General features: G+C 53.2%; 1 protein-coding gene across 1 annotated transcript in view; it reads right to left on the bottom strand.

Moving 5' to 3' along the window:
- JPH3 (junctophilin 3) overlaps positions 1 to 23,774 on the bottom strand; it is a 95,102-nt gene extending 71,328 nt beyond the window's left edge. The window contains exon 1 of the mRNA XM_028501857.2: positions 22,831 to 23,774. Within this exon, the coding sequence (XP_028357658.1) occupies positions 22,831 to 23,212 (382 nt within the window). The 5' untranslated portion in view covers positions 23,213 to 23,774. The remainder of the gene's footprint in view (positions 1 to 22,830) is intronic.
- Positions 23,775 to 24,214: the final 440 nt, after the last annotated feature.

Below are 24,214 nucleotides of genomic sequence, written 5' to 3'. Positions count from 1 at the left end.
CTGGACTCGTGCCTCCCCTACTGAGGGCATCTTTGTTGCTTCCAGATTTGGGCAATTATGAATAAAGGGAAAGTCGTGTTCACATAAAAATGAGTCTATTCTCAGAATAAAGAATGTTGTTTCAATCAAATATTCATCTTTAAAACTTCCCTGTGTCGGCTGCCTTCTCAGTTTGGGACACCTGGACAACCCTCCTGGACCCTGTGGTCAGGAACTCGGGTCGCTGTGTCTGAAGGGCGACGTCAGCTGACGTTTGCTGAACCCACAGGACATAGTGCCAGGTGTTAACCGTTCACAACAGCACGTGGACTCAGGGAGCTGAGGTGATTTGTCCGAGGCTACATGCTAGGAAGAGGTGGAGATCCGATCCTCCCCACCTAGCCATCCCCAGGGCTAACAGGGGCTGTGGGGACATGGGAGCCCCCTCCTGACTCCTTGTCCTTGTCATGAGGGGGGCCACAGCTATGCTGTTGGCCGATCAGTGCAAGTTAGGGAAGAGAGGCTGGTCCGTAGACCTCAGTCAGGTGTCCCTTCTTCTGGAGGTGTGCTGGTCCCACACTGTTCCCTCCAAGCCACACTCCCTAAGGAGACAGGCTCTGCCCACCTCATCACCCTGACTTCACCAGGGAGGGCAGCCTCAGCCACCTGCCAATAGGAATGACACCCCAACTCTGTCTGCTGAGTCCCCTCTAAGAGCTTCCATAAGCCCCTCACTTGGCTCTTACAACAACCTGTGGGGGGATTTTTCTATATCTCACTGTACCCATTTACTGTACCCATTTTACAGATGCAAACAGAGATGTGGTGAGGTTGTCACTTGCCCAAAGATGTAATACTGAGGAAGAGGCTAAGCTACGACCCCTGCTAGGAGTATCTGATTCCCCAGCCCACATCTGGATGATTACTCTCCACTGCTCCCCACCCGGCACTGGGGGCCGGTAACTGGGCCGTGGCAGGATGCTGGGTTTCATTCCGCGGAGGCCCGCTGCTGCTGCTGCTAATACCGCTGATGTCAAGCGCTGCCTCCTCCCGATGGTGAGCAGCTCAGGTGTGCAGGCTGAGCAGCTCCCAAGGGCCAGTCCCCTGTCTGCAGCAAGCAGGGACCACCTGTGCCCCCCAACCCAGGTTCGTCCATTCCCTGCTGCCCCTCCCTCTCATCCTCCCTCTGTGTAAACAGGGGAAGCAGCAACAGAACCGCAGCACGGAGAGGGTGCTACTCTGTATCCTGCCACCTGGGGGCACCTTCCCTGGACCCACACTCCCCTCTCCGTCACCCAGCAGGCACTGAGGCTTACCAGCTGCCAGAGGCCCAGAAGACTGGCCTCTTAGAAGTCAGGGATTAAGAGATGCCAGTGAGGTGGGGCAGTAGGGAGTGTGGGAGGAGGAAGGAAAGGACCCTTCACTGGTGTGGCTGGAAGTCAGGCAGGTCTGGGCTCAGGTCCTGGTCTTGCGACCCCGGACAGACTCCCTGACCTCTCTGACCCTTGCTTTGTCCATCTGCAAAATGGGGATAAAATTATTTCCCTGTGAGCTTTAAGAGAGGAGGACAGCAAGGGGATGGAGAGCCAGGCTGACAGTTAACAGAGTGAAAGCTTGCACAAGTGACCTAACTTCACCGTGCCTTAGTGTCCCCTTCTGTGAAACAGAGGCAATGACAATATCTACCCCCAGGCTTGGGTTCTCATAAGTGGATGGGCACAGAGGGAGGCCATGGAGGGCTCCCCACAAACACGGTGCTGTGGTTCTCTGGGCAGCACCAGCGCCAGCTGGGAATTTACTAAAATGCAGATTCTCGGGCTGGACCCAGGCCCACCAAACTCTGGGGGAGCGTGGACAGCCAGACATGGCACACACCTTCCAGGTGACTGTGATCTCCCTCAGGGTCCGGAACACAGGATGTCCCATGAGCATCCCCTGGGGAACTTGGCAAACTGATCACCGATGCCCAGGCCTCCCGGAGACACAGACTCAGTGAGTCAGGGGTGAAGCTCTGCAGGTTCTGAAGCTCCCAGGTGATTCCTTTTTCAGAGCCAACAATCACTTTCCTTTTCATTGCTTTTGAGGACCATCAATCCTGTTGCTGAGAAGCTGCCTGGCGGGTCCCACCTCCATCTTCACTTCAGAGGGGCAGCCTCCCGTTCACACTCTGTGGGGTGCCTCACCCTCGCTGGCCTCTCTTTTCCCTCCGCTGCTGGTGGCCCAGGCTGCAGGCCCAGGGTCCGCATTAAGATGGAGGGTTTGCAGTAGGACGATAGGACTTATGAGCCAAAGTTGTAGGAGGAGAGGCATGTCCACCCCCAACCATACACAGGGACCCCAGACTTCCCCAAGGCCGTCCATGGGCCCCAGTGAGACCTCCACCAGCCTCCGTCTCTGCAGCGCTGGACTGGATGACTTCGTAGGGGAGGGGTGAGGCCTCTGTATGGGGCTCCTGTTGCACAGGGACTGATGGAGGAAGCCACCCACCACACCCTTTGGTTCGAGCCCAGCTCCCCCATTAACTGAGGGGCTGGGCGACTGACCCGCAGTTTCCACATCTACAAAGGGTGACAGCTCCTAACCCGCAAGGCCACAGCAAGACCGTGACTGGACCTTGGAAACTGGAGTGGCTGCCATGAGTGAGGGCCGGGTCCCTGTGTGCTCTTGCCTCACAGAGGTCCCCAGGTGCCTGTCATCTCCTCATGGAGGTCCCCCTAGGTCTCTGTCTCTCCTCAGGGAGGTGTCCCCAGAATCTGTCCTGAGAAAAATGGAAGAGGGGCTGGGAGCCAGCTTGTCCAGCAAGAAGGCAGCGTCACCTCCTTTCCAGGGACCTCTGACCTAGAGTGCGATCACTGGTCAAGGCTCAGCTGCGAGCTTCCCCAAGGCCCCTCGGCCCTGCCCCAGCCTCAGTGGCTTGCAGCGTGGAGAAAACACCTCCTACTCTAAACACTTGTTTATTCTCTACCACCAATATCTACTACCATGTAGATATCGAACCTCCCACAGGACAGGGGCTGACAATATATAGAGAACAAGAACCTCTTGGATCAGAGCTTCAGAGAAACAAAGACATTCCGTGAACACCAACACTATAAAGAGAGGCAGAGCAGGGCTTGGGGGAGAGCGAGAGGGGCAAGAATGTGTCAGGACCACCTGCAGAGGTGACACTGGGTGGCTCCTGTGCCTGCAGGCTGACTGTACGCTCACAAAGTCATTGCTGTCTCCATCCTGTTCAGATTTTCCCAACGACTAGCAACAAACCCCACAGGGAGGACTGGTAAGGACTTCTTGGCTTCCAGAGCGGGATACAAAGTCAGACACCAAAGGCATTTCTGTACACCAACAATGAAATATCAGAAATAGAAATCAGGGGAAAATCCCATTTACTATAGCAACAAGAAAAATAAAGTGCCCAGTAATAAACCTAACCAACGAGGTAAAAGACCTGTACTCAGACAACTACACAACACTAAGGAAGACACAAACAAATGGAAGCAGGTACCATGTTCATGGAGTGGAAGAATTAACATCATCACAATGTCCATACTACCCAAAGCAATTTATAGATTCAATGCAATCCCTATTAAAATACCAATAACATATTTCACAGATATAGAACAAATATTTTAAAAATTTATATGGTAAATTTATTTGGGGTCATAAATGACCCCCAATACCCTCAGCAATTTTGAGAAAGAAGAACAAAGTAGAAGGGATCACAATACTGACATCAAACTAATGACAAGGCCACTGTAATCAAAACAGCCTGGTACTGGCATAAGAACAGACACTTAGATCAATGGAACAGAACAGAGAGCCCAGAAACAAACCCAAGTCTTATGGTCAATTAATATTTGACATAGGGGCAGGAGCATAAAATGGAGTAAAAATAGCTTCTTCAGTAAATGGTGTTGGAAGATCTGGACACCTATGTGCAAAAAAATGAAACTTGACCACCAACTTACATCATACACAAAAATAAATTCAAAATGGATAAAAGACTTAAATATAAGTGATGACACCATAAAAGTCCTAGAGGAAAAGATAGGCAGGAAAATTTCAGATATTCCACGCATCAATATTGTCACCGATATGTCCCCTAGAGCAAGGGTCATAAAGGAAAGAATAAACAAATGGGACTACATCAAATTAAAAGGCTTCTGCATGGCTAAAGAAAACAGCAGCAAAATGAAAAGAGAACCAATTGTATGAGAAAACATATTTGCCAATGATACCTCGGACAAGGGTTTGATCTGTTAAATATATAAAGAACTCACACAACTCCACACCAGAAAGACAAACAGTCCAATTAATAAATGGGCAAAGGACGTGAACAGACACTTCTTCAAGGAGGACATACAGAGGGCCCAGAGACATATGAAAGGATGCTCAGCATCATTAGACATCAGAGAGATGCAAATTAAACCACAATGAGATACCACCTCACACCGGTCAGAATGGCCATCATAAACAAATCAACAAACAACAAGTGCTGGCGAGGTTGTGGAGAAAAAGGGACCTAACAGTGTTGGTGGGATTGCAGACTGGTGCAGCCACTGTGGAAAACAGTATGGAATTTCCTCAAAAACCTTAAAATGGAACTGCTTCTTGACCCAGCAATTCCACTGTTGGGATTATACCCTAAGAACCCTGAAACACCAATTCAAAAGAACCTATGCACCCCAATGTCATAGAAGCATTATTTACAATAGCCAAATGCTAGAAACAGCCTAAGTGCCCATCAGTAAATGAGTGGATCAAAAACTATGGTACATAGTTTTTTTACACAATGGAATACTACACAGCACAAAGAAAGAACTCCAACCCTTTGTGACAGCATGGATGGAACTGGAGAGCATTATGCTAAGTGAAATAAGCCAGGCAGTATAAGCCAAACACCATTTGATCTCATCTATAAGTGGAACCTAATAACAAAACAAGAGAGCAAAGTAGAACCAGAGACTTGGAAATAAAGAACAAACTGACAGTGACCAGAGGGAAGGGGGGAGGGGAATACCAGGGAAAAGAAGGGGAAGGGTCATCAAGGAACATATATAAAGGACTCATGGACAAAGACAATGAGGGGGAGGACAATGAGTGTGGGGGGTGTGGGCAGGGCAGGGGAGAGCAACGGAGGAAAAATGGGGACAAATGTAATTGAACAATAAAAAAAAATTTTTTTAAAGAAGCTGAATGGGAACGTAAAGTGGTACAGATACTTTGGCCAACAGCCTGGCTGCTCCTCAAACAATTAAACCCGGAGTGACCACATGACCCAGCGAGTGCACTCCTAGGTGCCGGCCCAAGAGCTGTGAAAGCGCGCGCTCAAACACACGTACACGGGTGTTCACACCAGCGCTACCATGAGAGCCAAAAGGTGGGCACTGACATACATGTGGGTGAGCCTCAAAAGCATCACAGTGAATGAAAGAAGCCAGTCGCAAACAGTTACGTATCACACAAAGCCATTTATACGAAATGTCCAGAGTAGGCAAATCCACAGAGACAGAGACAGACCAGTGGGTGTCGGGGCTGGGGGAGGGGAGAGGGAAACGCCAGCTCCTATGGGGTTTCTTTCTCAGGTGACGCGAATGTTCTAAAATCAACCGTGCATACGCTGGGAGTCGTTAAACTATACACTTTAACTGGGTGAATTGTATGAGGTATGAACCATACCTCCATAAAGCTATTAAAAATAAAGCTGTGGGTTAGTAGACCCCTCCCTCTCTGCAATCCGTGCAAAGAGCGGGCCTGGGCGAGGCCACGCCAGCCTTCCCTTGCCCGGGGCAGGGGTAGAGTCTCCGCCCCTCCTAACAGACCTCATGCCTGCCCTCCCCACCCTCCGCTTCCAGTAAATGCCGAACACCTCGGTTTAACCATAACGCCCTCCTTGCCCACGCCCCTTGGAGGCTCTCACAGGAGGAGTATTTCTCAGAAAGCTTGCTCAGCTGACCAGGGGCCCCTATAGCTGGGGTGTGTTTCCAAGCTGTGCCCCAAACCTCTGCAGAGCACCCCTGAAGTCTGGCCAGAGGACCCCGGTGGCCTATGCAGAGGAGAAGGCTGGGTTCAGGACTCCTTGCAGGACATGGAGGGGGAGTGTCCGATTTCAGATGTGACATTCGCCCCCAAGGGCAGGACTGGTGCAAGGGTCCCCAATTTGGGTGTGCAGACTCGTGGGGTCCATGGCTACAACTGGGGGTCATGGGGAGAGAAACTTACCTTATGTTTTCTACTAACCTCTACCTGAGGTGTAGGCAGGCATCAGACCACTGTGGTGTATGGCAATCCTGTGATTTTGTCACCAATAGAAATGGCACGTCCTGTGAGAGTGGCAGCTAACACCCTGAGATAGTGTTACATCCAGGCCTGTCGCAGCCGGAGCAGGGCGGGAGAGCTCAGGATGAGCCTCACACCCACCCTGCCGGACACCGGATAGGTCAGCGAAGGGTGGACAGGGCCAAGGACACACAGCGCCCACAGTTTCTGCCTGCCTCTGTGGCCTCACAAATGCCACCCCAAGCTTGTGCTGGCCTGAGGAAGGGACATCCAGTACTGTCCTTCATGCCCCAAGAGGCTGCTGTCCAGAGCAGGGGGAATACCGAGGCTCCACAGGTGGGGCTGATAAATGAATTGGAGACCTGATTCTTTCTGGGGTCCCCCTACCCTCCATGCCACTTAGCTCCTCCTTCAGGTCCCAGCCCCCAGTCCCTCAGGGAACCTGGCCAGACCCTACCCCAGTCCACTGGCTCAGGGGCAGAGCACTCCCTCCAGGCACCTGCTGCAGTCCTGGCTGCACAGGCAGGAGGGGCCGGGCCCCCAGGCTGACAGGTCCTCGAGGGAGGGGCCGTGTCTGTGCTCTGCTGCCCCCCCCCAGGGCCCAGCACCCTGAGGTCAGCTGGAGCCTGCTGCCAGCATCTGCAGCACCCGCTCTCACCCACCTCCCCCTGTTCCATCATCTCAGACACAGGCCAAGGGGAGAGAGCAGAATGTCTGGTATTCCAGAAACTTCACTCAGCCATCACCAAGAGTTCTTGGGGCCACCAAGAGGAGCAGGAAATGCCAAGAAAACTGGAACAGTGGCTTGGGGACGGAGGCAGAGGCAGGTTTGATGGTGTGAGGCCTCGGTGTTCCCACCTCCTTCCCCAAAGGCCCCTCAGCCCCTGGGCACTGTCCTGACTCCCACTGGGCCCGGGCTGACCCCTGTTGGGCATAAACAGACAAGGTCACCTGAGACCTCGATGAAGGGAGAGGAAACAGGTGACCGTGGCACCCACCCAGCAGCAAACACGCCCCCCTCTCGGCTACAGTGAGGGGGTCACAGTTTCATCGGAGTTGCTCCTCGCTGCAGAGGAGACTGAGGGGATCCCCACCAGAGAACTGCCCCCCTCTCCAAGAGCACATTGTCGAGAGTGACCCCTGCTCCCTCAGACCCTCCCCAAACCACCAACCCCCAGCCCAGTCCCCACCCCAGGCTCTTCTAGCACCCTCTCTCCACGATCCCCTGGGGAGGGGCCGGCCTCGCTGCAGCAAGGACTGAACTTGACTGTTCACCCCGGATGAGCTCCTGGGTCTTGGCCAGAGGGCTCCTGCACCCCAGAGGGTGTTCTGGGTATTTCCACAGGATTCCTCCCTTCTGGCTCCTGTGGGGGTGGGGAGGCCTGGGGTGGGGTGCTGCTGCCTTCCTGAGGGTCAGAGGCACCAGGGCTCGCCCACCCTCTGATGCCCACAAGCTCAGAAGCACCCAGACAACCGCCCACCCCAGCGTGTCCAGAAAGCAGCACTATTGAGTGTTACCTTGAAATCCCCCACACTCCAGGGACCCAGTTTCTAGTTAATGCTCCTCACAGTCCTGACGGGCAGGTGCAGGACTGGAAACTGAGGCAGGGAGGGGCACTGGAACAGCCTGGGTGCTCAGCCCCCACTGGGCCCTGCTCCATACTGGGTCCATGTGACCACAAGCACGGCCTCCTCCTCGGAGCAATAGGGGGCCCGGCTGTAGAGGCTGCTACGAGGACGTAGAGGAGAGATGCTGACCGCGCTCAGCCCAGGGCTGCTGCAGTGCAGGTGGGCAAGAGCTGCAGCTCCAACAGGGCGGGGGGAGGAAGCATCCGTGCATCCCTGGCGGCAGGAGCAGCAACTTCTCCCCTCTCCCCAACTCTCTCCTCTGTCCCCTCCCAGCTCCCCCCCTCCACAACCCACCCCATCTTCCTGTCTTTGCCCCCCACTGCCCTCTCCTCACCTCTTCTCCCCTCCCTCCCTCCCTCCCATTTGTCTCTCTCCTCCATCTCTGTCTCTCCCCGGACCCCTCCCACTGTCTCTCCACCGATTTCCTCCCCTGGCTGGCACATTCCTACTTCTCCTCCTGCTGCTCAGTCTCTGGCTAATAGGATACGGTGCCTGTGAACACCTCATGGTCGCTGTCACCAAAGTCGCCTCCAGCCCGAGTAAACCTTGACCTCTACTACAGTTCTGCCACATTCTCTTGAGGACACACACAATTTCCTCCGACTTAGGCCCTGTACCATGGATGCGGCCACTCAGCCTCCACACAGGGCGGGCAAGTCCCCGCTCTGTCTGTGGGATGCTGGAGCTGAGGGAGATTCCCAGCGAGGCTGTGGGCTGGGGCCTTCATCCCCAGTGAGTTTGCCTCCTGTCTTGTTGCTCCTGACAATCGAGTTGATTCTGTGTAGGCCCGAGGGGTCAAGCTGGGCCTCCAGCGCCCAGGAGGGTCTGACCCCTGGAGGCAGTCCCTGGTGCTCTGGCACAGCCAAAATCACACTGGTTCCCAGGTGGCCTTGCTCCCTCTGGTTCTGAGCACTTAATAATGCTTCTCCAGGAGCATCTGTGGTGCCCTCAGTCTCAGGTCCCCATGGGAAAGTCATGTCCCCAGAGGTTTTCTAAGCTGCCCCAGATACCCATCCAGTCTTTCCGTTAACCTGGCCTGGCCCCCCTTCCCATCAGCATTAAAACTTGAGGAGCCATGTCCCCCACAGAACCCTGTGGCTATCTAGTCACTGCTGCCCCTAGAGCCAGCACACTGCCTGGTACACAGTTGGTGCTCAATAAATATCCCTGTGGGTCCCAACCTCCCTGCAAACACCATGGCTGTTCTTTCCCTGCTGGTAGAGCAGACCCTGAATGCAGCTCATCAACGCCTCTGCAGCGAGAACTGGACAGGATCACCTGACCTCTCGGCCAGCGGGCAAGTACCTACTGTGTGCTTGGCACCATGATAGGCACTCTAGGGACAAGAAAAAGGTGCCCACACAGCTTATGTCAAAGAATCCACCACTCACTGGGGGAGGCCGCATGCAAACAAGCCATTGTCAGGGGGTGCTCAGAAGTCAAGCGCTGGAATCTAAGTCACTGGAGGATGGATCTATATTATATTAAAAAAACCCACCCTAACTGGTGTGGCTCAGTGGGTTGGGCCTCACCTTGCAAAGCAAAAAGTCACCAGTTCGATTCCCAGTCAGAGCACATGCCTGGGTTTAGAGTCTGGTGCACTATCCCCTACTCTGGGCGTGTGTGAGAGGCAACCAATCCATGTTTCTTTCCCTCTCTTTCTCTCTCCCTTCCCCTTTCTCTAAAAGTAAATAAATAGGATATATTTTTTAAAAAACCTTACAAGTCAACACTAAAAAGAGAAATAACCCAATTTTCAAATAGTCACAGATCTGAAGAACTATTTCTTCAAAAACATACAAATGGCCAATAAGCAGATGAAAAGATGCTCAGCATCATTAGGGAAATGTAATCAGAACCTCAGTGAGATACCACTGCACACCCACTAGGACGGACGTGATCAAAAAGACACAGTAGCAGGAGTCGGTGAGGACACGGAGCCGCTGGAATCCTCGAACGCTGGTGATGGGACTGGAAAGTGGGGCAGCTGGCCTGGAAAATGGTTCCTTGGGCGGGGGAGCACGTGACCCAGTAACTCCATTTGCAGATATCGACCCAAGAGAATAGAAAACACACATCCACATAAACACGTGTACGAGAATGTTCTCAACAGCACTATTTATGATAGCCTGAAGGAGGACCAACCCAGAAGTCCATGAACTGACGAACAGATAGACAGAATATGGTCCATTCACACAATGAAATACTATTCAGTCTTAAAAAGAAACAAACTTCTGGTACATGTGACATGGATAAACCTTGAGAACATTACGTTCAGTGAAAGAAATTGCACACGATGATTCCGTTTGTGTGAAATATCCAGAACAGGCAGATCCGTGGAGACAGAGAGTAAACGGGTGGTTATCAGGGGTCAGGGGAGCTGACCGCGATGGGGAGGGGCTACGTAGCGCACTCGGGGTTTCTTTTCCGGGTGACAGAAGTGTTCTAAGACTAGGTGTGGCGCCATTGCACAATCTTGTAAACATATGAGAAACCACTGAATTGCACAGTTTAAAGGGTGACTTTTATGATGTATAAATTATATCTCAATAAAGATGATACAAAAAAATGTCACTGTGACACCATCTGTCTCCTCCCAGGGGACAGGCTTGATCGGGCACAGCCTCCGGGACACAGCAAAGGAGAGGGGGGAACTGTGGAGTGCAGAACGGGGGCTCTGATCCGCCACTGGTGTCTCTGAGGTTCCCACACCACAGTGGCGGCAGGAGGAGCGACAGCTTACGTATGGAGCACCTGTGTACGCCAGGCATGCGCTCAGAGACCCTCACCTGGTCTCACATCCCACCCTCAGGAAGAGCTCATGCAGGCTTCTGATGGAGGAATGGGAATCCGAACTCAATTCTACACCATGCGATTCCGAGGCTTCTGGAGAGTGACTTGAGCGAGTCACTCCAACTCGCCCACTCACTGCGTCCCGCCCTGCCTGGCTTCTTGTCTATAAACGCGCAGCACACTGTCCTGCAGACCCGGCCTCACCTTACTCAGCCTCCAAGTGAGCTGAGGGCATGGTAACGCAATGGATGAAAACACTGGCCACCCGGCCATGACAAGCCAGTGTTGGGCCTCGGTCCTATCTCTGCCCTTACTGTCCCCCAACCTCCTACCAGGTACAATGTCACCCTTGGTCTGACCGCACCTCCCACCACCCAGCTCACATCAGCCATGCCTCCTGGTCCTCCTCTCCAGCGATGCTGCCTCCTCTGTCACTACACACTGGAGCAGGGTGGTGACCCCTTTAGACCGAGACTTGCAACGCTCACCTCACCCTCACCTGGCCACATGCAGCTTGCCATGTGACTCTTAGCCCCCACGCCTACTCCTCCCCCAGGGTGGCCTCTCTCTTAGATAGGAGCTGGCAGTCCCGGGGTCTGTCCTCCTGCTCAGCCCACCTCCTAGCTCTTGGGGTTCTGGTCCTACCCAAGCACTGCCCCTATCCAGATCCAGGCCATCATCCCCTCTCCTCTGGACACCTGCTCCCCCGGTATCCCCCCAGCTTCCAGCTTTACCCCACTCCCATTTCCTTCCCCACCCAGCAGCCAGGGTGATTACCTAAAATCAACTCTACAATGACCACAGGGCCCAGCAAGTACACTCCTGGATATTTATTCCAGAGAAATGAAGGCTTATGCTCACATAAAAACCTCTACACGGAGGTCTGTAGCAGCTGTATTCCTCATAGCCTCAAACAAAAAATGCCCCAGATGCTCCTCATCCAGGACTACCTAAACACATGGCAGTCCATCCACACCATGGAATACTAGGCAGCAATGAAAAGGAACGAACTATTGACACAGTAATGACCTGCACGAATCTCCAAAGAAATGGAGTGAGTGAAAAAAGCCAACCCCAAAGATTAGATACCATATGATGCCATTTACAGAACATTCTTGAAATGGAGAGCAGGCCAGGGGTGCCCAGGGGGAGGAGATACAGGGTCGAGAGGGTGGCAGACATGGCTATGAGAGGATGAGTGGGGGAGTCTTGTGGTAATGGAATATTTTGTGTGTGACTATACCAATGTATCAACACTCTGGCTGTGACATTGAACTAGAGGTTTTTCAAAGATGTTACCACTGGAAGAAGCTAAGTATAATACCCAGGGGATCTCACTCTATTATTTCTCACACCTGCATGTGAATCTATAATCATCTCAAAATAAAAAGACTTAATTAGAAAAACACAAACACCAGACAGTGTTTGCTGCCCTGCTCAAATTGTTCAGTGCCCTTCCCTGGCCTCCCGAAAAATCCAAAGTCCCTCCCATGGAAGGTCTCTGTGCTCAGACCCTCTGACACTCTCCCCCTCAGCCTGCTGTGGCCACATGCCTCTTCCTTTGGTCCCTGGAACAAGCCAAGCTTGTTCTGGCCTTGGAGCCTTTGCACATGCTGTTCTCCCTCCCTGCACACTCTTTCTTCCATGCTCCCCATGATGCATATCCTCCGGATCTACATTGATTCGCATACATCATTCACTGTCCAACCTTGACTTCCAGAGCTACCCACCTCCCCTGCTACAGGTGCTGTGGCCACACTAGGGCCACAGGGAGCAGCCCTGCAGACCAGGTCCCTGCCCTCTAGGAGCTTTCCGTCCAAGAGGAGGAGACAGCCACAGAAGCCACTAATCATAGGACACAGGAGCACGCTCAATACCAGAGGGCCCAGTGGCACTGCAGAGGGCAGAGGAGGGATGCCCCACAACTGGCAAACCCACCTTTACTCCACACCACCCTCACCAAAGTGCATTTCGACTATTGCTCCCCCTGTCCCCAAGCTACCCACAAGCAACTAGGCATGTGAACTCAACAAATGCCCAGGGGCAGGGCCACAGAAAGGTTACGCACAACAGTTAGCTGGACAGTCTCCAGGCTGGCAGGGGGGTACAAGCTCATGGCCCCTTGGCTTTGCTTTTACAACTAGCCTCCAAGTAAGGTGAGGGTGTGATACCTGCTTACCAGGTAGCACCCTTCTCCCCACTCCCACGTAATACTGGGAGGAGCCTCTTAACTCCCTTAATTCCTGAAACCTTCCCCACTGAAAAGCCTTCTTGGGCCTCCCTACAGTCAGACTGTTACCCCTATACCTAGAAATGCCTCATATCGTTTATAGTGGTCCTCATCCCTGACACATGGACTGACTGAGAGGGACACAGGTGCTTCTCAAAGTGTGTCCTTAGGGCCCCCTGCGTCAGGTGTGTGACCGTGCCATAAACTCCTAAGCTCTCTTCTGAGGAGCTTGTCCAGAGGCCCGGCCTGGGCTATTCAGACTGGTGAGCACACATTGCTGAGTCCCTGTTCCCACATCTCCCACTCTGCCTGCCCCTGGCCTTTGCTTTGGACCCACAGGCCTGCAGGAGTCTGCTGGCTCTGCCCTCCTCCCTTCTCCCACTTGCTGTGCTGCTGAGATCCATCTCTGCACATTTAAGTGCCTGTGGAGAATGGAAGGGCGCTCTCATCCTGGGGCCCATGGATAAGTCCCAGAGAGTCTGTGAACCCAGTAAGTGTCCACAAAACATCACATGTGTGCAGGACATGCTTGTGTCCTGGGAGGGGGCCCACAGCTTCATCACACTCTCAGAGGGGCCTGGAAGAACACACAAGTTTATGGCTGGCTGGGGAAGGCCCACCAAAGGCCAGGTTTAGAAGAGCATGGCATCAGCCTTCCCTGCCTGTCCTGCACTGTGAGGCCCTGGGCTCTTCTCCAGGCCTCTCAGCTTCCTCATCTGTCAATTAAGAAAGTGGCTGGAATAACTGCTCCATGGCTGGGTGCTGGAGACGATTCTGGGGCCAGCCGAGCCCTGCTATGCACGTATGTCCTCATCAAGCCACATAACTCCATGAGTCTCATTTTTCTCATCTCTTAAATGGGAGCACATGGCTCATCTCAAAGCACTGTTTTAAAGAATAAAAGAAATACCATGTATGGTAAAGTGCTGCACTCAGAACAAAGTGGACATTTAAAATTCTTTCACAGGGCTCTCCCTGGCTTTGTGATTCTGGGTTTCACTTACGTGTTTTGGTGATGGGGACTACTTTGTGTGGTATCAGAAACTGTAGTCCCTTGAGGGAGGGCCTTGAAGGAGGCCCGTGAGTCTCCACCAGAACGCCAGGGATGCAGGAAGCAGGCATGACCTGATACTAGCGCAGAAGTTTCCCGTGGGAGATCAGGCCTAAAGAATGCATTGTACCCCTTGAGGCTTGCTTTGCTTTGTATAGCCCTATTGATATAAACCAGATGTTTAAGTTCAAAATTTAAGGGAGTGAACTCCTAATCTCATGAACCACACCTTAACACCTCTGGCATCAGCACGTCTAACAGCTGCCGACCTGAGGCAGATCTCTGTATTTTCTCAATTGTTTTCTGTAATTGTGGCCTGTAGACATTGATTGATGAGCTATGCATGCATACTGTATACCCCTGTGCATACTGATCCCAATAAAAGCCATTTTGGAGAAGGGCTTGGGGCATTCTCCACTAGAAGGAATCGCCACCCCCTTCCCTGCCAGAACAACAGATTGTGTCCAGGATGACTTATTTCTCATCCACAGTAGCCGGGAGAGCTCCGCAGGACGGGGCATCTCACATTTTGGAGCACTTTCAAAGTAAAATCTGTGAGACACTGCAGTGAGTTGAATAGTGACTCCCCCACAAAAAAGATACATCTGCACCCTAACCCCTGGTACCTCTTAATTTGCCCTTTGCAGATGCAGTGAAGTTAAAGATCTCGAGATGAGTTCATCCTGGGTTTTGGCTGGGCCCTAAATCCAATGACAAGTGTCCTGCTAAGACAGGAAGAAGAGAAGGCACAGACACAGAGAAGGCCACATGGTGGCAGAGGCAGAAATAGGACAGTGCTTTTCCTTACTGTAATGCAGCTGTTGTGCTTGGAAGCTCTCTAGTCTATTTCAGTTTTTTAATTGAAGCACAACATTAATTTCATAAGCCACTTGACCCAGAGTTCTCAAATCTCTGTCTAGAGCAGGCAACTCCTGGCCCTGGCTGCCATTGTCACAAACACAGGGCGGATGCCCCCCTTCAAGATCCTGCTGGAGTGGTGTAGGATGGAACCCCAGATGCATCCCCGTGATTCCGATGAGCAACTGAGGATGCTCTGGAAGGGAGGTCCTCAACCTGAGCTGCACATTAGACCACCTTGGCAGTTTACAAAACACCCCCAGTGCCAGTCTACATACAGACCACCTCACATAGCCCGGGCATCAGTGTTTTTCAAAGCACCCAGATGACTTCATGCACAGCCAAGATTGGAACTGCTGGGCTAGAGTGGTGCTCCCCACACTTGAACCTCCTGGGCATCTCCCCAAAGTGCAGACTCTTGCCCTGGAGGTCTGCATTGGGGCCTGAGAATCTGCATTTGTAACTGTCTCCCAGGGAACCATCTTTGGTGATTCTACTGTGCCAGGAGTTAATAGGTACTAGCCTAGAGCCATGCTTCTAAAGGTGGGCCTCAGACCAGCAGCCTCAGCATCCACTGAAACTTGTAAGAAATGATAATTCCAGGGAAAAATCTCAGGGGTGGGGTAAGCAATCTATTTTGCCTGCCTTCCAAGTGAGCCTGATACACACTCAAACTTGTGGAGCACTGGCCTAGAGTGACAGGCGGTGGCAAACCAACACTCTGCCTAAGTCCTGTGCTCCTCCAGCTGCGCAAACTGACCCTTGAATCTTGGAGGGGGACCTCCAAAGCACCAGGGGACCCCTGTGGGCCCCTAACACCTGTGATATCCCTGGGAAGGCAGGAGATGGCATATGTTGAGAGGAGAAAAGTGTTATGATTCCATCATAGAAGTGAGAACACTGAGGCTGAGAGGACAAGCCTTCTCCAAGGTCAGCAACTTCAGTCTTGGAGCAACAGCTGCCCTGCCCGCCCTCCCAGATTCAACCCAGGTGTGCGCTCCCTGGGTACCCGTGCTGCTCACTCAAGGATGCACACACTCCCCTCTGGTTTCAGAACTCTCACCTGCGGTAGTGCCATGCAGGGCCCCCAAAGTCTGGCAAGAGAAACCCCTAATTATTTCACATATTTTAGTTTTGCATCCAGACTGCATATTCTTTTTGGTAGAAGTCATGTCATTCTTTTTCTTATATTTTATTTTTTATTTGTTTGTTTTCCCCAGTAGCCTATACTACTGCAAACTATGTACCACATACGTAGTGCTACAGAGTGAATCTGTGTCCCCAAAATTCACATCTTGAAATCCAAACTCCCAATGTGTCAGTATTAGGAAGGCACTCCACTTTTTTAGAAAAGACTGATAGGATTAGGCTGAAAAATAAGCAAAGACCCTCAGGGTTCACAAAGGTGGAACCCCCATAAACGGAGTTAGTGCCCTCATGAAAGAGACCCTAGAAAGCTCCTTTGTCCCTCCCACCGTGTGAGGACACAGAGCAGTTGGCAGTTTGTAACCCGGAAGAGGGCCTTCACCAAACACCAAATCTGTGGGCACTTTGGCCTTAAACTTCCAGCCTCGTGAGAAATGAATGTCTGATGTTGATAAGCCCCAGCCTGTGCTGTCTGAACGGACCGAGACACAGAGTCAGTGCTCTGGCACAAACATCTCCAGGGTAACTCGCTGAAGGTGGAGCTGAGCTTTTCTGTGTTTGTGCCTTGAATATAGTAGGAACTCAGTAAGATCTGCTCAATGACTGAATGAATGAAGCCAAAGAAAAGGTAGCAATAAAGAGACAGCAAGAGAGTAGATGAAAGGGCATTTTCTGCTCATCTTTGCTAGCACTTTGCAATGAATGCTGCTCTTTAAATAGTGCTCCAAAAATGCCTCCTGATCACAACTGGTTTCCACCATCAGACTATTATTACTCTATTACTCATTGTATTCAACACCATCCATCTTACTCAGGTAAAATGCTGGCAGAGACTCTTACGACCAATGACAGAGCCAATAACAAAACAAAACAAAACTGATCAAGTACTTAAAGCAGTAATGCTTTAAAGAAAGTTTTACATTTTCCCTTTAATGTCTACGTGTAGTCCTAAGTCCTTGCAGTGAGGTGGGTATATGAAACAATGGCAGTGGATGAAATTATCAAATGCTACTACATTTCCCAGTTCATTCATTCCACAGATGTTTACTGAGGGCCACTAGACGCTGGCACTGTTTTAGTCCCTGGACACACAGCGGTGACCGGCAGAGACAGCAGATCCCTTCCTGCAAAAAGCGTACTTGCATTCCACCAGCACTGTCCAACATGGTATCATCGCTACTCACATGTGGCTACTGAGCATCTGAGATGTGACCAGCATGGCTGAGGCACTAAATTTATACATTTTGTTTCATTTTAACTCATTTAAATTTAAATTCCAATAGTCACATGAGGCCAGCCACTGGATCAGGCAGGGCTGGTCTATATGACTAACCCATTGATGCCAGTTTAAAGAGAATAAAGGTAAAATAGTTTTTCATTGCTGCTACAGACAAGATCACCCCTTTGCCTGCTTTGGTTGTGCACTTACAGCCCCCACATGCTCTGTGGAAACTGAGCACATACAACATAATGGAAAAGTAAACCCCAGACTTCAGAGCAACTTCTACAAGTCTTCCTGAAGGACCCCACCCCAAACCCACCTACACCAGCTGGGAGAGGCTCTCCCAATTCAGCAGGGAACACCAGGAAGGCACTCAACTTTTTTAGAGAAGACTGACAGGATTGGGGTGAAAAACAGGCACACACCCGCAGGGGTGGTGTTTCTTGGAGTAAGGAACCCACACACTGACAGAACGAGAGCAGGCAGACTTCTGATAGCCAAGTGTGCAGGAGGGGCCAGAGCCAGGCGGTCACTGGCCAGGAGACGTGGTTTGGCTGGAAGAGACCGCCTGCCAAGAAGTAGAGCAGAGCCAGCCTCCCAGGCAGGATTTGTGGGGCGCTCTCCAAGGTGCTGAAGACACTCCTCTCTCTCCTAAAGGAAGACAAGTGGACCCAAGGGAGCCAGCCCCGTGGTCTAAACCACACAGCCGTTTGTGGCAATGCCAGAACCCCCAGAACCCCTCAGAGCCCCCTTCATCTGCCATGTGGCCTCTCACAAACCAGAAAACTACAAATGGGGGGAGCGGCTGATCCAAGAAGGGGGGGACCATTGTGGAAAATTAAAACAATCACCACTCTCTTTGTAGTGCTCACAACTCTAAGTATCTTGTCATTTAAGGACACGATCAGTTTTATATGCAAAATTGCCAGCTCAGACTTGGTAGCTAGTTCCCTTTACTGTAGCAGAGGCCTGGAGGAAACTGAGGAAGGAAAGGAGTCTTGAAGAAAAATAGCAGAGGTTCCTGGCCCTCCCTCTAAAACCATTGCCACCCTTTGTTTTTCCGGGGTCTTCTTCTCTCCAGCCTCATGCCCCTTTCCTCAGGTTAGCTGCATTAACTGTTCACGTCAGCTGGGGGCTACTCACTAACCCTGGGTGGAGTGGCTATTTTTGGAGGGTGCTGATCCTCACTTCCTCACCAGCCCTGTTAGGCTTCTTAATATAAAGCCCGTCAAATCGCTCCAGGGCTGTGCTGGGTGAGGGAGTCTTCAGTAACACTTCTTCCTCAGCTATTATTGGCAACAAAGAACTAGTTATTTGCCTTTTCCTTCTCCTTTCACCTCATGGAGCCTTCTCCCTCCCCAAAGTGGCTGAAAGAGAAATTTCTGAGGAGATGCTTTTATCTCCCATAGCTGAGTGCTCGATTTTTTTTTTTATTATTTCTAGAAGGAGTTCCGGTGGGCGTAATATGTGGATGGGCCCGCTTCCTCCTAACCTGGACATTTGGATTCAAAAATTTCCTTTCACATAACCATGGCAAAGTACTAAAAATATGCTCAACGGCTGTTTATTTTGTTTGGATGAAGGGTTTCCCCCCTTCCAAGGGGCGCTGGCTGCATAAACGTGCGTTTAAAGTGGAAACGCAGCATTCTGTTCCATCTGTAATCTGAGCCCTCCTCTAGGGCTGGCACTCTCCCTCCCGGGCATGGCTGCGTCTCAGGAGCAGGAATCAGTGGGGATTGGAGTACGTGGCCAGAGAACAAAGCTGGGAGGGTGCACGTGGCTATGTTTTGGGGACAGGATGGAACACGTCTCTGGTTGACAGGTGTATTGTGCGCCTGTGTGCGCAGGCGCGGGGCGAGGGGATCTGAATTTCGACTGTGGGCGTGTGTGATTTGTGTGGGTGGAGGGATCTGGGCGGGTGAACGGAATCTGTGTATGAGGGGGAGAGGCCGGGTGTGTGAGATGACTCATATCTCTCAGCCTGTGGGAGGGTTTATTTGCTGGGGCTAACTTTTGGTCCCAGGGGTCCTATGCACACGGCACCCAGGAGGAAATATTTACCTGTGCAGCTTAGCGCGGGAGTCCAGCAAGTGGAGAAGAGGCAGTGTGACTGGTGGGATCCAAGTGGGGGCGTCTGAGTGCGTGTGTCTGTGAATGTGCCCTTGTCTACAACCCCGGGCTGCTGCACCCAGAAGAGAGGGATGGGTGTGGAGGAAGAGGGGCGAACAAGGAGGTAGTTTTGAACCAGGCGGTTTAGAAAGGGGTGTTCTGCACAGAAGCGCAGGCTCTGGAATCGCCATCCTGAGAGTGCATCTGGGCGTGGCCCAGTGCTCATCTGCCTTCTCTGAGCCTTCACTTCCCACTGTGGGACATGGGAGGAATAATCCTGGAACGGAATAGGGATCCAGTGGTATCATTCACGCAAACACTTGCCCGTGCCCTGCACACAGGAAGTGTTTAATGTTGCCCTTTATTATCCTTTTCAAAATCGTCATTGTCATGTCTGGCTACTGGCTCTAAAACATAATCAGTACATGTGGCATACCCTGCACGTGAACTGTAACAAGAAAGCAGTTGTAAATAATAGTGAATGCTTACTGGTATAGCCACATCCACCACCTCAATTAATCCCCACCTATTTACAGGAATTACTATAAGCCCTTTGGACAGGCGAAGAAACAGAAGCTCAGAGAAGTTAAATAACTTGCCCAAGGTCACAGAGCAAAAGCACAGCTGGGATTCAAGCAAAGCAGCTGTAAACTCGACAGCACGTGCTCGACTACCCCACACCCCCCGCCTCACCATCTCCGTGGAGCCACCAACAGACCGAGGAAGCCACTTAGCTCACTTCACTGAGCAATACCTGACTTGCGCTCATGGGAGGATGAACCCGAAAGAGCAGGAGTTGGCGGAAGTGTCCCCAGTTGAAATGGATTCCATACCAATTCTAGCTAAATGTGGAATACATTTGCTATCTGTGCATTATTCATGAATATCACTGTTTTCCCAAGTCAGCACTGGGAGCTGGGCTGAAGTTCGGGAGCTTTGCTGAGGCCTGCCCAATACTCCCATTTCTGGTGCACAGGAAAAGTTGAACTAGACCTTTAACTCATTAAAGGCTCTGCCCTCTCCGAAGGAAGCCTCATCACAGCCCACCAGCCGACTGGGGAGAAAGTGTGGAGATTCACCGTTTTGTTCCAGCAGCCTACAACCCACTTCAGCTCTGCTCACTGGATGGACTGCTCAAAGGCACACTCTCCATCGTCACCTCCTTCCCAACAAGAAGTGGGGGCCGTGTTCCGGCAAAGTGGTCCCCGATGTCTGGGCTTGACCATCCCAGGCCAGAAGGGTCAATTCGATTTTCTGTCATGCCATGTCACAAACCAAAAGAGAGCAGCTGGCCCTGGTGCCCTGCATCTGTGCACCCGCCTCCGCTGGCATACAGGTGGTGTGGTGAGGACAGATTGGGCTTCAAACCCTCAACTCTGCCACAGAGGTGGGGCACCTGGCTCCTGGGCCTCACTACCCACACCTGTGAAGTAGACATGACCCCCTCCACCACATGACACTCAAGCAAGAAGATGCAGAGGGGAAGTGCTCTAGGGAGCTGACCATTGCTTAGCTGGTTGGATGCGGGACAGAGACCCAGGGTCGTAAAACCAATAAAAGAAGCATCTCTCACAGCAACATGTCAGACCCTAAACTCACGGCCAGACACAAGATCAGACCCCCTCTTCCCCCAGCAATCACAAAGCGACTGTCACCCTCCTTCTCAAATGGAAGCTCCATGAGGGCAAAGATGTGTCTGCTTTGCTCACTGCTATTTTCCCAGAGTCCAGAGCAACTGCTCATGGCAGGCACTCTGTAGATATTTGTTGAATGAAGGACAGAATTCCATAGGACACTGAAGATGTCCAGGGAGGCAGGCAGCCGGGGGTGTTAGACCTCACCCTCGGATATTCTGGGGTGTTCTTGACTCCTTTCCTCCACATGTTCCCGCATGCAGCCCCCTGCGCAGGACTACGAAGTCACTCTCCTGGCTCAGGCACAGCTGGGAGCACCTCTGGAGGGACAGATCTGCAGAGCAGCCTGGCCAAAGCCCCGGGGTGACAACTGCTCCTGGGCTCCCAAAGCGCCCAGCTGGGAGCGCCAGGCTGCTCGACCGCCCACCTCAGCCACCCACACCTGCTGCCCGGGCCTCGCTGTGCCTGCACATGGGTGCATGCACACGCACACACACCCACGACCTGGAACCCGGCAGGTCAGGCTGCTCACCTGGCCCCCATGGCCCAGGGTCAGGGAACTCACCAACCTGATCAGGGAAAACAACAACAGCACAGGAGAGGCCACCTGGGACCAGGGCTGGGCAGGGCGATGACAAGCAGGAGCATTATATAATTAACTGCCCCCACGCCTCCTCCCCTTTGAGGAATAATGAACCCTGCCTCTCAGTTGCATAAGCCAAAATAATAATTACTCTCCAGCCCTCTGTCACTCCTGGATGTGGCCGGGGAGCAGGTGTTTAGCACTTGCTTCATGCGACTTGGAGGCCACGAGCAGGCAGGGAGAAGACCACACATACACTTATATTTCTGTGCCCACCAGAAGCATACAAGTCACTGCTGTGTCCCACTGCATGCTTCAAAAATTACAACCGCTTCTAAGAATGAACTCCCAGATTGGGGGCTGGGGTGGGGGGTTGCACGAGAGAGCAGGCTTGCTTGGGGTCTGGCTTCCAGGAACAGTAAATGCTCCATGCCTCTCCGCTGCACCAAGGCGTGGATACTAGCGTGCCTGGGACAGGGGTAAGCTGGCTGCAAGGCCAACAAAGCTCCCTGCACAGAAATCTTACAGTGGTGGTAGGCAGCTGGTGGACAGCTCCCTGACTTCCTGCACCAGCTCAGCCCTGAATGTGGTGGCATCTTAGAATGAAGGCACAGACCATTCCCTGAACTAATGGGGAAAATGATTCAGCCACTGAACGGTGAGATTCCTGGGCTCTTGCTAAACAGATGGGCCTCCCTCCCTCTCTCCCTTTAGCAGCCTGCTCTGACAGCACTAGCCCATGTCCAACCACCTAGAAGTTTATTGCATTGTGTTGGTTTGGATTCGTGCCCCCCGCCTCTATCTTTCCTAATCGCTCCCTTTCCTTTGGCTTGGGTTGATCAGGTCTGTGTGAGGCCCTTTGGCACCGCAGGAAAACAAGAAACAAAGCTGGGGCCTGAGTCCTGGAGGCCCACACCAAGGGAGCTCTCAGTTGTCAACAAGCGGAAGGGGGCCTCTTCTAGCCCCTGGCTGCCCTCAGTGGGTCCTAGAGGAGGCCCTGGGCCCAGTCTGGCCTTTCCCTAAGTCTCTGGCCTGCTCTTGGTGATGCATAGACAGTGCTCAGCTCCGCAGCTCCAGGGCCTGGCTCTGCTCCTGGAAAGCCCCCAACACCATTCAGCTGGCACAGGGGTGCTATCCCCCACCAAGCAGTGGGGCAACCTGTAGCCAGGGCAGCCGGGCCTCCAGGGAACCCCGGGAAATGCCCAGGTGCCCAGGGCCCCACTGGAGGGAGAAGCTCAACTTCCCCAGAGATAAACAGAAGAGGCAAGAGAAGGTCCCTCCTCCGCCCAGCCCCCGGCCCGCCCGCACCGGCGCACCTACCTCCATCCGAGTAGGTCTCTGTGCCGTAGCCGTCCTGCAGCCCGTTGCTCCAGGTCCCTTCGTACTTGGCCCCGTTGCCCGTGCACTCCCGCACCCCGTAGCGCCCCTTAAATCCGTGCGTCCACTCGCCCTTGTACACCCACTTCCCCTTGCTCTCCAGGCCGATGCCGTGGCGCTTGCCCTGCGCCCAAGTGCCCTGGTACGTGTTGCCGCTGGGCCAGGTGTAGACGCCCAGTACCTCGAAGCCGTGGCTCCACGAACCGGTGTATTCGCCCTGGCCCTTGGGGCCGGTGCAGACGCCATGGCCGTGCGCCTTGCCGTCCTCCCAGCCTCCACAGTAGGACCCTCCATCGTCAAAATTAAACCTACCCCCACTGGACATGCATGTAACTCGGTTTGCAAATCCCGCAAACGGTGAAAAAAAAAATAAGGCTATCAACAAACCGGATTCTTGGTTGGCTGGCTGGTTTTGTTTTGCTATTTTTTTTTTTTAAGAAAGAATGGAGAAAGCAAAAAACAGCGAGCAGATCCCGAGTGGCGGGCGGCCGAGGCGCCGGCTTCGGTGGAATTTAAGTCAATCGGGGGCGATTATTCATTTTCGAGCTGCGCCGCGGAGCCTGACCAGCGTCTCGCGCTCCCGCTGGAGACAGGACCGGAGGGGAGGAGGGAGGGGGAGGGGAGGGGAGGGGGAGGGAGGGGGCAGGAGCAGCAGAGCTGGTGCAAACGGCTCCACCTCAGCTCGAAGTGCCCCTCAGAGGCGAGCCCGCGGGGCTGGCCACGCAGGCCGGCGCGGGGACCGCGGCTCAGGCTCGGGGCTCAGCGCCCCACCTGCGGCTGCCGCGCTGCGGGCGCCCGAGGGCGGCGGCGGGGCCCGCGGGCGGCGGCACGGGCGGCGGCGCGGGCGGCTGCACCATATTGGGGGCCACGGGCCGGGCCGGGGCGGCGGCGGCAGCAGCAATGCGGCGGGTCGGGCAGCGGCGGCGGCGGCAACAGCAGCTACGACGGCGTGCTTTTTGAGCCCGGCCTGCGCGCTCCGGCCTGCGCGGCGCGCCTCCGCATCTAGTCTGCGCGCCCCCGCGCCGCACCCCGCCCGCCCTCGAGCCCCCGCACCGGCCCCCTGCTTCTGACGCGCCCGCGGCCTGGAGGGGGGCGCTGCCCCACTTGGAGTAGGGCTGGGGCGCCGACAGGACCCCAAGCGCTCCACCCTCATCCCTACCCTGCGTTACTTCCCGCCCAGCTTCCCCTCATTGCCCGGGCCCGCCTGGAATTAGGGGTCCAGCTAGTGCACCCCAACCCCCCCTTTTCCCGGGACTTGGATTTAAAGGGACAGGAACTGCGTAATGGGAAGGCGCCCAGCACCCAGGTACTCTCTACCCCTACTGGG

Source organism: Phyllostomus discolor, chromosome 12 (assembly GCF_004126475.2).
Source record: "Phyllostomus discolor isolate MPI-MPIP mPhyDis1 chromosome 12, mPhyDis1.pri.v3, whole genome shotgun sequence".
NCBI lineage: Eukaryota > Metazoa > Chordata > Mammalia > Chiroptera > Phyllostomidae > Phyllostomus > Phyllostomus discolor.
Note: the sequence above shows the minus strand (reverse complement) of the source record. Positions and strands in the feature narration are given on the sequence as shown.